Source organism: Bactrocera oleae, chromosome 3 (assembly GCF_042242935.1).
Source record: "Bactrocera oleae isolate idBacOlea1 chromosome 3, idBacOlea1, whole genome shotgun sequence".
In the NCBI taxonomy this organism is placed as follows: Eukaryota; Metazoa; Arthropoda; class Insecta; order Diptera; family Tephritidae; genus Bactrocera; species Bactrocera oleae.
Window position 1 is genome coordinate 85,954,238 of NC_091537.1, and position 12,486 is coordinate 85,966,723.

Sequence of the window (12,486 nt, forward strand, 5' to 3'; positions counted from 1 at the left end):
TCGTTTCAGCCTTATAGGGGCAGAATTTGGTATCGATATGTCTAACCTTAGTATATATGAACCCATCATATGTATATAGTTTTCAATAATACAAGTATATGACTAAAATGGTCTAACTGTGCTCTGCCGATTAGCAAATATTCAAAAAATTTACCCTAACAATTTGTTAGTTTTATGAAAATCTTAATATTTTCTATATTCGAAAAAAATCGGTCACTCCTAATGCGTGCATTTTGGTTAATGTCATTACATGCCGTTGCATGCCACTTGTTAGGCCAGATGTGTTTGCAGCGATTATATTGCTGACGCATGTAACGCCGTATTTGCCACAGGCAATCCATTTACCACAAGTTGAAGATAATCATACGTGCACACATACTTACATACAAATATATGCATGTAGATATATGTGTTTACCATATATATTATATATGTAATTAGAAGTTCAATACGAAAAAGTTCGATTAAATTGCATTTGCAATAACCGGAAAATTAACATAAATTATACGGCAGCAATACACTAAGGACAAGGTTGTGAACTAAGTTGATATTCTAGTATTGCTTAAAAAGAAAAGTTGTGGGAATGCGGTATTAATTTTCTAAATTTATAATTTGCTAACTTTCTTAATAATTACACTCTTTCACAGCTTCTGTTCTTATTAATTAGATTGATATTGCCAACTAAAAAAGTTTCTGAGAAAGCTTCATCAATTTTTCGGTGATGGATGGGGTGTGAAAAAATTATGGAAATTGAAACAAAAAAATTAGAATTTATGTTTAAATAATATTTGTAAATTATATATACGACTAACTTGATATATATTACATAATATACAGATAAAGTAAATTTAAAAAATAATATGAAATATGAAAATAAATTTTGAGTAATGCAAATAATAGAAATAACACTTAGATAACACAATGAAAATCAAAAAATTAAAAAAAAATTGAAGTCATGAGGTTATAAAGCCACCACATTGTTGGTAATTTGTGACCAAGTTGAGTAGTCAGTTGACAGGTGTCAGACAGTTTTGACAAACACAAACTTTTGCGATTTAAGTAATTTCGGAAATAAATATGTTTAATGTGCAGTGAATTGAAAGATCGTAGACCGGCTAAGGTGATGAGGGAAAACAGAAATTATTAGTGTTAGAGAAATAAAAAAAATAAAAATTCAAAATTCACTTCGTAAGTCATCCGATGTGTTAATGTAAAAGGGAATTCTAAAGACCAAAACCAAAACCCAAAAATATAATGTATAATTATGCGCCAATTAAAAATTTCAACACGTTTCAATATTATACTGTCGTACTCATAAACCAACTGTTAAACAATATTTAACGAAGCTTTTTTAAGTTCTAGAGGTAAGCTGACTGCTCAAACGATGATTAATAGTTCTCATATAAAAAAAAGTTTTGTAAAGAAAAAAATTAAAAATCTGTTAAAATTTTAATCGGTAACAAAATTATTCTATAACCCTAAAATAATTAAACTTATTTACTGCTTCTGAAGACTTTACTAGTTTCGCAGTTTTCATCTTTTGCACCTCTGAAAACTTCACTTATATTCTTACTGCTTTAAATGACTTCTACTTCTTTTGTAGTATATAGTTCGCTTAATACGTTTCACATTCTTATTTGTTTTACGACTTTTGGAGTTTGATCACATACGGCGGACGTGCGCCAAACTTCACTCTTACACAGTCTAAGCTGTGTAAAGTTCCTTTTGATATATTTATTCTTTCTAAGTACAAGTACGTTCGAGTAGAAGAAACGCATTTTAAAGTTACTTCATTTAAGCTGGGAATTTTATAGAGGTTGCGCTTTTAAAAGTGTGCAAGTTTTTAAGGGACTGCTTTTATATGGATACTGGGGAAAAAATTTGAAAAGTATAATGTTTTTAAGGCAGCTATTGCATATAATTTCGAAAAGTAGAGCCCTTATGTCTTTAAAACTATGCCAAATTTACTATTCATCCGTCAAAATTTGCGAGATTCTCTACTAACTTATTTGAAGCTCCGCAGATTGCTTGCGACACCCCGCAATGAGGATATTCGCTTACCTTGATTAATCAATTAATACCCCTACTTGACAAGGAAAACTTAAAAGTTGTCTGCTATTCGGATGGCTATTCTCTCTTTAGAATGTTCAGGAAGGAAACCTAATCGCTATTAATGCAGAAAAAACATAAATCTATTATCCTACAAGTATTCTACAAATCAAAAATCTCGAAGAGCCATTGTCGCAAAATGGTTTATATAAGGTCCACACAAGTATCATCCGTGCCATAATAACATATGATCTGTTGAAATGTTGCAATATACTCATGAAGACATGGAGCATCAAATCCCTGAAACTAGTACGGCCAGCCTGTTTGGTAGATATTACAGACGCTATGAAACCCATCAAAACAAAGGTTTCGTTTCAAGCCAACAAGTTCATTAACTTACTAGTGGATAGCCAAGCGGCAATAACGACTATCCGCAGCACCAGCGATAAGTCTCGATTTGTAAGATTATGTAAGGACCAATCTATATGTAGATTCTTAAAAAAAATTAAAATAGCTGTACTGTGCTCTCATTCATGAGAGATTGTTCAAATATTTTCAAGTAAATATATTTATAATGTTATCAATTACGATTTTGAAATTAAAATATTTTAAACAAATTTTTTATCTTAGAAATTTACATAAATTAGCAAATTTACATTTATCAGTATTTTTATAAATATATAAGTACATAAGTATTTCAATAAGGAAACGCAAAAGTACGAGGTACAGTAAAATATTGCTATGAATGCAGTAAAGATGAAAAACTAGAAATGTGTAATACTTATACACTTAACTAAATGTACAAAAAAACACACGGTCGTGGAACAATCTTTAGAAAACTCTTTGATTACAAAATATCTTATAAATAAGATATATTTACGTACATAAGTATATAAGCCATTGATTATATGGTATACGTATATAGGCATTTATATATATGGTATATGCATTAAAATAAAATGGAAATCTTTGCAAGGTCTTTTGCTTTTCTGTTAAAGTAGATAATTACAATAAGCTCATATACACTTAAGTATATAAGTACTAAGTACAAGTAACTAAGTATAAGTAAACATTCTAAAAGGTATATTATTCTGAGAATTTATTTGTAAATGTATAACCATATGCAAAAACAACTTCTTCTAATATTCTATTCAAGCTTTAGCCGAGTTCAACTTACTTAAGTAAATAAATAAGTAAGGGCACCTAAAACTTCTTGTAATAAGTACCTTAATATTTCTCACAACGACTTAAAGTAGGACATTTATAGAAATTTAATGCACATTTTGCGTGCAAGTAAATATTTTTTGTAACGGTTTGTGAACTGTTCCTTAACGCCACTTTTTCTTGGCATTTTATTAATTTCCATTTGTAAATGTAAATTATTGAAGCGTAGAGTAAAATAATTTGTAGTATATAGGGGTCCAGATTTAGTACAAACTTATTAATTTATAAGAAAAACTTAAGAAACTTAGTTTACTTTGAATAACTATATGTAGCAAGAAAAAATGTTAACTTCAGCTACACCAAAGCTATAATACCCTTCACAAATAGAAAAGATTCCTTATAAGAACTTGATTTTGATCGGTCGGTTTTTATGGCAGCCATATGCTATAGTGGTTCGATATGAACAATTAATTCAGAGATTCCAACATTGCCTTGGACGAAAATCTATGCCAAATGTTGTGAAGGTATCTTGTCAAATAAAAAAGTTTTCTATGCAAGGACTTGATTTTGAACGGTCAGTTTATATGGCTGACAAAAGGTCAAACGCTTGAAGAGTAAAAAATGTGTGCAAAATTTCAGATCGATACCTCAAAAATTTAAAATTTCTTACCAAATCGCTCTTTATATCCCCAAAGTGTACCCTGTACCCCGCCGTTAGTAAACTTAAGCATATCAACAATTCAGGCCACCAGCAATTCACTGGTCATCAAACAACCACCAAATGTGGGTCAGATAACGTATTGATGGCTGGGCTCGGGGACGTGGTTTCTCCTAGCTGCTACTAGAATCGCTGCATATACGCAGTTTTAATTTTTCTGGTTTTTGTTTGCGGTGAAAATTGGAAATGTTCGAGCGTGAGGATAATTGTAAATGTGGCAAAAACAACAAAAAATCCCCGTAACGGTATTTCGTATAACTGTGATGAGCTTTATCTTTGCATTCATTATTCATTCGCCTTCGCGTTCGCATTGAGTGCAACAATCTGAACCCATTTAAGCGTTCATTGTTGTTTGTTTACTTGTTTGTTGTTAAAAGTATGCATACATTTATCTTAAACATCCGTTGCATTCAATGGCGGCACAAAGTGATTTTCATTACACACAGTTGCACGTTGCTGTGGTTCCTGAAAATTTTAAATGGAACTTTTGCTTGTAAATGAGTGATGGGAGCGAAGGCAGAGACGATATGAAGAGTTCACTATTGGTATGACTGGAGACTTTTTCAAGCTACTCCTAATATAATAACATATATTTGAGTGAAATCGAGCAATAATTGTAAATTTTGTGAATACATTGCTTCTAGCGACATCTTGCGGAGCTTATATAACTTAAAAACTAGTTTGAAAATTTTGTTTTGAGTACGAAAGATTGCTAATTGTAGTGCTTTAGTCTATTTTTTTATCGTCTCTTTGTGAGTTTCTTACTCTTTTTGCAAGGTTGTAGTTATATAAGAATCGTCAGATTATAGGGATTATGTTGCACTAAAATATAGAGCAAAGAAAAAGCGGTGCTGAAACTATTTAAGCCAGTTGTTTATATTCTACCTAAATATATATATATATTCGACTCAAAACTCTTTACATTATGATGATTCGACTTAGATTACTTAAAAAGCTGAAGCATTTTGAATTAAAGGGTTAGGGGTAGTCAGAGGCACGAAAAATTTTGAATTTTCAGTAGTCTTTTTTTGCTATCAAGTCATGTTATTTTACTAAAGTAGTATTATGGCATTGTTATACAATGTTTTGACTTGAAGTCACGAAAATTTCAAAAAAAAAAAATTTATTTCCAAAGTTATAGGTGTCTGTGGTGTACCAGTTCCAAAAAATAAAAAAAATATTAGTGTTTTTAGATTAAAAAAAATTAGTTTTATAAATAGATAATCCTGGACCTTTAAAAATCCTTAAATCAGGCCCGAGTTTATTATGTATTCTAAAAGCTGTATAAATTCATTAAAAGCTACTGAGCGGTTTTCGAGTTACAGTTGTCACCAGTTCGAAAAACATAGTTTTGAAAAAAAAAAGCACTTAAAGTCGCTAGCTACCTGATCTCGAGCGCTTTGAAGTGCCCGAGCGTTCTTTGTTATTTGTCGAATAATTCAAAAAGTAATTATCGGATTAACATGAAATTTTCAGAGAATATCTTCAAAATATTACACTTAACGAAAATGCAAAAAAAAAAAAAAAAATTGATTTTTTGAAAATTCTGACTACCTCTAACCCGTTAAATCAATTTTGGCAGTGTTATTTCAAAGTTCAGATATAACGATCTCGTGTGGAGACCATTCGGGCTCGGTAGAACCGTTCAGGTGAAGTTTTCCTCACCGACTTTGAAAACAGCGTTTCGAGAAAAACACTTTTAAAGTTTTAGGAGCCGATTACACTAAGTTGAGAAATGCTTACAAATAGGTTTATAACTCCCAAAACTATTTGCCGGACCAACTTCAAATTTTTGAAAAGTCGTCTCAGATATATGTATACTCGATACATGCGTAATGTGCTGTTATCCCTTAGGCTAAAAATGTTCCAAGCCACATATAATATAAAACGACAAGCGAATATAATGGCAAAAATACCAAAATAAACAACAAAGTCTGCAGAATGAAGAATCATACACAATCTGCGAGCGCCCCAAAAGATAATATAGCGGAAGAGATACACATACAAACACACGCGCCTTAGCGATAACGGTTATAAATAAGGGGGAAATTCCAGGAGAAAAAGTGTTCAAAATAAGAAAAAATTAAATAAAGATTGAAAAAGTAAATAAAAATTAAAAAAATACACAATGAAAAAAAAATTGTTAATAAATAAAGCAAAATTTTTCACGTGAACGTGAAATGGCGGAAGGAAATATTTTTGCAACACAAGTTTTTAATTTTTTATCACCGCTTGCATGCGAGTGAATTTGTGAGTATCGGAAATTTATTTTTCCCACCATGCCACACTGCGTCAACCAAGCGCATAAAAATGGCCTCTTCCCGCTTCAATGCACACGATATGCGGGTCACTGCGAATAACCGTAGGGCCTTAAGCGTCCATTCTTATGTCACCAAGGGGGCCGACAATTCACAACAGCAGCAAAAAACAGTTGCACGCAAGGATATTCTGCTATATATAACTGAGTATGTGTATGTATGTGTGAAAAAGACATTTGCGTGTTGGTGTTACCGCTACAAGTTGGCACGCTTATTGATTCTACACCTTTGTCCGTGGGCGTTCTAGAACTTATTTGCAGGAAGTGTAAATTTAATTATAGGCAAAAAGGATTAAGCGCGCTGCTGAGTTAATATAAACTAATAATAATAGCACGATGTTACCGTTAGCAGCAACTGCACAAATGCCAGTTAGCGCGCTGAATTTGTAAGCAATTATTCAGGCAATTATTAAATCTAATTGACACACTCTTACTATAGTTGAGCAGTGGGGAGCATTTCCATATATCCAGCGCACATCCTTGATTGATTTAAATTTTCGTTGTTGCAGAATGCTGCTCTGCATATTGTTTGCCATTTTTATCAATTGCATTTTTCGCTTGCAGAATTTATGCTTCCATTCGAAGTTTCTCAAGTGGAAAATTACCCGTTGAAATGTGCATAAAGAATGATAAATTGCGCTTTCAAGCTAGCAGACGTTAAATTTCACTAGATGTCATACGCAAAAATAGCTCCAAACATACATATATATACACACGGTTACATAAACTAACCCAAGGGATGCACATAAATCACCGCTGCGCAACCTACACAATCAACAACCGTGAAAGTAGCAGCATTGCCTACTTTTAGGCGCTCAACTGACTGCCTCCGCTTTTGCAACCAATTTGCGCACATTTTTATTGGCGAACTTAAATTTTTAGTTTGTTCATAGTTTTCTACCGCTGAGCAGCTATAATTTTGTGGCATCTCTGAACCTTTTTAAGTTTCTTATAACAATAGCAAATGTAGAAGTAGGAGAAAAGCAGCAATCACACCGCGCGTTAAAGCCGCGTTTTATACTGCCAATGGACGAATTAGCACTTCAGGACCTAAGTTATCACTGTCGTGTAGTATTGTTGTTATAAACCTCAGCAAAATACTGGATATATACTATCAAAATATATTTATATATACTGTGAAATTTCATTAGCATCAACTGCCAACCCTAAATGTAGGCAACATTCTTTATTTTATTCTTGGCATATGCAAGGGAAATCAGAATTGGGTTTTATTTTATTTCATTAACACTTTTAGGGGTATATCTTCTATAACGAGTATAATCGATGTCACAGTTTCATTCAATAGGATTCCACCGTTGGTAAATTTCTAAAATTATTAAAGTGAACTACTTGCGGGCTCGAAGCATGAGTAGTTGCGAATTTACGAGAATTTCTGGGAAATTAATTAACGCTTATTTCACCAAGCATAATGCACTATTATTTGAATATTACTACTGATTCGGTTTGTCTAAGGCAAAAACCAGATCCAAGGTTATAATTCCTTATCTCAACTGTTCCAGGTATACAAATCTTAATTAAAAATCATAATTTCAGGAAACGCTGATGATGAGTGGGCAGACGCCACATCTAAGTAAGCATCCGATCTGAGCAGTTCCGATAAAACAAGTCGATGATAGCGCATGGGACTACTACGCAAAGTCATCGAGTTTTTTTTAGAAACAAAGATAATTCTTTATAAAAGAGAGCTAGACCTAAGTTATCGTACCTAGACCTAAGTTATCGCACCTGTCAAATCACAAAAATTACAGATAACTCTCCTGACGATAATAATTTTTTTACATAAGAATTAAATTCCGGAAATAAAATATAGATGAATCAGAGTTTGATTTTGGATACTGAAAAGAAGAATCAGAGTAATGTTCTTTAACCCATTTCGACGGTATGTCTATTGGAAACACGAAATGAATGAGGGTAGCTTTAGTCAGACTATTAAAATTGGAGGTAACTCTCTTCAAATGAATGAATTTTTTCTACATAAGGATTAAACTTCATTCGCAATACAGGCGAAAAAGTATAAAGAAATAATTTCTAGGTACTAAGGGGAAGAATCAGAATAATTTCTGCGGCCTCCGACGAGAAGTCCGAATATTAACATTTTTGTGACACACACTCTAGTTTCGAATCGAAAAAATTACACTAATAGTATAGAGGTAGAGGTTGAAGTTTAAGCGGTCGAAACAATTTATATCCCTCAATTTGAGAACTCTTCTAATACATAATACTAATCATGCAAATACCTATCTAAGCACAGCTCAACTAATTGTTCAGCGTGTTACAACAAAATCAAAAATTGCTAACATATACTATCTACATCCTTACTTACGTATAACCATCTACATAATATATGAAAATGAACATGTACTCGCACTTAAGCCGCATATAATTAGCGCAGTAATTAAACGAAAAAATAGAAGCACAAAAGTACTGTGTGAAACTAAAGAATCACAAAAGCAACCCAAACACTAGGCCAACGCACACACTGAATAAATTGCCTGGCAGAAAAGATTAACAGCGCTACTTGAGTAAGAAAAGTGAGAAGAGCGCACATTCTGAAGGTTTAAAAAGCCGCAGTTGCCATGGCAATAAAATATAAATAAAGAGTTGCAAAAGCCTAACGGTAACCAAACAGTGAGCTGGGGGATACCCAGTAGGAAATATATAGTATACAATTATTCAATTATTTTTAATGTGTTGGATTGTGGAGGGATTATAGAGAATTAATAATAGTTTGTTACCAAATTTTTATAAATTGTAACGGATTTTGACACTCAAGCCCAATTATATAATGTTTTTAATGTACTTTTGATAGTTCTTGGGTATTCTTTGGGGGGAATAATATTAACTTCTGGTAAAAAAAGAATTTTTGATACTTTCTGAATACTTTTTAGAGAATAATATTAGCACTTGGAAACGAAAAAATGTTTTCAAAGGTCATAATTTCAACTGTTGAGTTCCCTAAAGGATTCAAATTTTTTTGAAAATACATTGTAATTTTTATCTTGAAGTTTTGAGAGTATTACACTAGAAATGTGAGAATTAAACTGGGAGAAAAGTTTCAAGGGAAATGTTTGGAAGAAAATATCTATTTAGACAAGCAATGGGAGAACGTATAGAGACAGAATGATACCATATGGGGTATGGTTCTCATAAATTAAAACCAGTTTGTGAACTTATCTTCTCTTAAATTAATATAGACCTTATAAGAAACTTTAAAGGGATTCTGTAAAAATGGTATATTTTGGTAAAAATTGAAAATTTAAGACTTATTTAGATATCTATGTTGGGCATAAAAAGAATGATGGATATAGTTTAATTATATATTTTAATACCAACGTTGCTGATTAAAAACTTAATTAATTTTACGTATAGGGTTTTGATAACGTATATGAGTTTAATCTTCAGAGATTACGTCAGAATAATTTCAATTAATTCATTATTATGTTAGCAAAGTGTAACTCATTGTCAATCTTTTGGGTGATGACACAAATCAACAGTCTTCTCGAATACAACGGTGATATTCGCCAATTCTTCGATTAATGTGCTTTAGTTGGCTTTAGTCCAGTTAAATCAAAAAGGTGTTATAAAGCTATGTTAAAGTCTCTTAAAATGTTAGTAGCATTTACGATGCCACTACAAGAGACTTCTCCAAGATACCGATGATATTTTTCAGTCCTTCTATTTATGTTTTGTAGCTGGCTCTGATCCAAATCAGTTAAGAAGGTGTTATTAAGTTCTTTTCAAATCTTTTAATATTTCAGTAATACTTACGATCCAATGTGAAGAGCCTTCTCAAAGATACAGTGAAATTTGTCTTTTAATGATATTCTGCAGTTGGCTTTGGTTCATTTCTATAACGAAGATGTTATAAAGCATTTTGAAAATCTCTTAAAATATCAATTTCGAATATCCCGTGATATTTGACAATTCTATTAAAGTCCAGTATATGTCTGCGATTAAGTTGACTTAAGAAAATGTCATCACGTATTTTGAAAGTGTGTTAAGCTGTCAGTAATAATTAAGATCTTATATCAAGAGTACAACCGTAGATATCTTTCGATTAATCTGCTGTAGAGGGCTTGATTAAGTTGAGCGAGTGAGTACAGAAAATGTCAGAGTTAGTCATAGCTCTATATCAAAGGCCTTCTCAAAAAAAAAAAGAATAATAACGTCTCAGACGTTTTTGTGATATATATTTTTTTTATTTATTTTTGTTTTCTTGGCAATTTTTGTTTTCATAATTATATAATATATAAAAGTTTGTAAAGAACTCTGCGTATTTATTTATCTCTATCGTACCTAAATGATAATAAATGTATTTCGTACCGACCCTATGAGCGTATTACACTTTCTTATTTCACCAACAACAAAAGCAAACATACACTAAAAATATTATTGTCGCATGTAAGCACACAACTACCAACAAACTAACAAAGCATGCATATTGTACCTATTAAATATATATGTATGTGTGTGTAAGAATAATAACAACAACAATAACATGGCAGTTAACAAAACGAGAAATTGGCAACAATTCATGTTAATCGTTACAACAGAAAATTTACACGCACGCACTAATTACCACAGCACGCTCACTACACACACATAGAATATGACCAATAAGCACACGCAAGCTGTATATATGTATGTGCTTATGTAAAAAATGGATGCGCAGAAAAGTATGCAACACTTATAATGTCTGTATGTATAAATTTGTATTTATGATTGTACTCAAGAACAACACGAAAAAAGCAAAGCAACAATGAATAGAACAATTCGGCCACACATTCAAACACACATGCATATACAAACACACGCATACAAACGAATTTATAGAAAAATTCTAGAAACAGCTAACGAGTTTTTCTACATTCTTCTATTTTTCATGCAGTTGGCGCAATTTAATGCTGAGAACTTATAATGACAACGCTAAAAAGTATGCAGCAGATTAAGAAGAATAAAGCGTAAGGCGCCTAAAAGTATACAGAGTGCATATAAATAATATAGTAATGCTACATAACTGGGCGCAGCGAAAATTTTGACTCTAACCGAGAGTAAAGAGGATCAAAGAGGGCTCCGAGTGCTATAAATATTTATAAAACTGCTGAAAAGGTTAATTACGAAGAATTACAATTGTAATTACAACAGCAGTGTGATTAAGAGATATTTAGAAAAATAAGAAAAAATAAATAACTGCAACAAAGTTTAAAAGGAAAAGGTGAGAAAGCAGCTGTAAAGCGCAGAGATAGAACATTATTTATAATAACAAGAGTAAAAACAGCAACAAAATATTGTAACTGAAACTTAAAACTATAAGCCAGTCAAGGATATTGAGCAACAAGCACAGAGGATTTTAGGAAGCCAACTTATATAGCTCACACAGGACTTAAAGAGGAATTGTTAACAAAAACAATACTCCAAAATAATAAAACAGCATTAAATACAACTACCGTTATGTCTATACAATGACCATAGCGGGAGCATTTACTACAAGTTGCTTTAGAGAGCCAAGCTCACATTAAAATAGCAAACCAAATCAATGTAAAGCAAAACAGCAAAGAGCATTTTAAGAAACTTTAAGCAACATAACGGGTTTTCAAATATAGCAGTGACCAACTCAGCAAAAAAATTAACAGCTGGCAGCGTGTGCTACAGAGACATTTTTAAAATTGTTTTTAAGTAGCTGAACATTACTTGGCGAACATGGCGGAAGGCGATAATTACGATGATGAGGTAAATTATAATAATCATATTTAATTATTTACATGATCTCTGAAAAATTTGGTTCGGAAAAATTTTAAAATATGTGATCTTTCGTCACAGTCTTTTAAAACAGGATTTTTTCCTTTAATTGTTGCCAGTTTTCGGGTCAATGAATAATATAATTACTTTTTAGGCCCCTGCATATCAATTTAAATTGTTAAAAAACTGTTAAGTAACCACCACAACGATAAAAGAGAGTGAGAATAATATTCCAATAGTTCTACAAGTAGCTCTGTTGCATTTGATTGTAAGGAAGTAGGAGTAGAAAAGTGTCAATCAAAAAAATATTTTGTTAATGAGCCGCTGCGATTTTTCATTAACTCTGTGTTAAGAACTCAATAAGAACTAATACATATATATTACAGCTTACTTTCGCAAAATAAATGCAACGTTTTTTCTCCCACAAGGAATTCTAGAATGGTATAATGCAATTAATCGGATACTTTAGGAAGTCACA

At 32.1% G+C, this 12,486-nt stretch overlaps 1 protein-coding gene and 1 long non-coding RNA gene across 5 annotated transcripts in view; one reads left to right on the top strand and one right to left on the bottom strand.

The window, feature by feature from the left end:
- Nucleotides 1-12,486, bottom strand: part of LOC138856326 (uncharacterized) — a 131,754-nt gene that overhangs the window by 65,863 nt on the left and 53,405 nt on the right. The window lies entirely within an intron of this gene.
- LOC106621015 (inactive dipeptidyl peptidase 10) overlaps nt 1-12,486 on the top strand; it is a 70,061-nt gene that overhangs the window by 22,450 nt on the left and 35,125 nt on the right. For 3 of the 4 annotated variants that reach the window (XR_011395525.1, XM_070107120.1, XM_070107119.1), the window contains exon 3: nt 11,158-11,999. The exons of the other annotated variant lie outside the window; for it this stretch is intronic. Coding sequence is in view for 2 of the 3 variants with exons in the window: in XM_070107120.1 (XP_069963221.1) it covers nt 11,970-11,999 (30 nt within the window). In the remaining variant the exon portion in view is untranslated. The remainder of the gene's footprint in view (nt 1-11,157; nt 12,000-12,486) is intronic. 4 annotated transcript variants of the gene reach the window in all.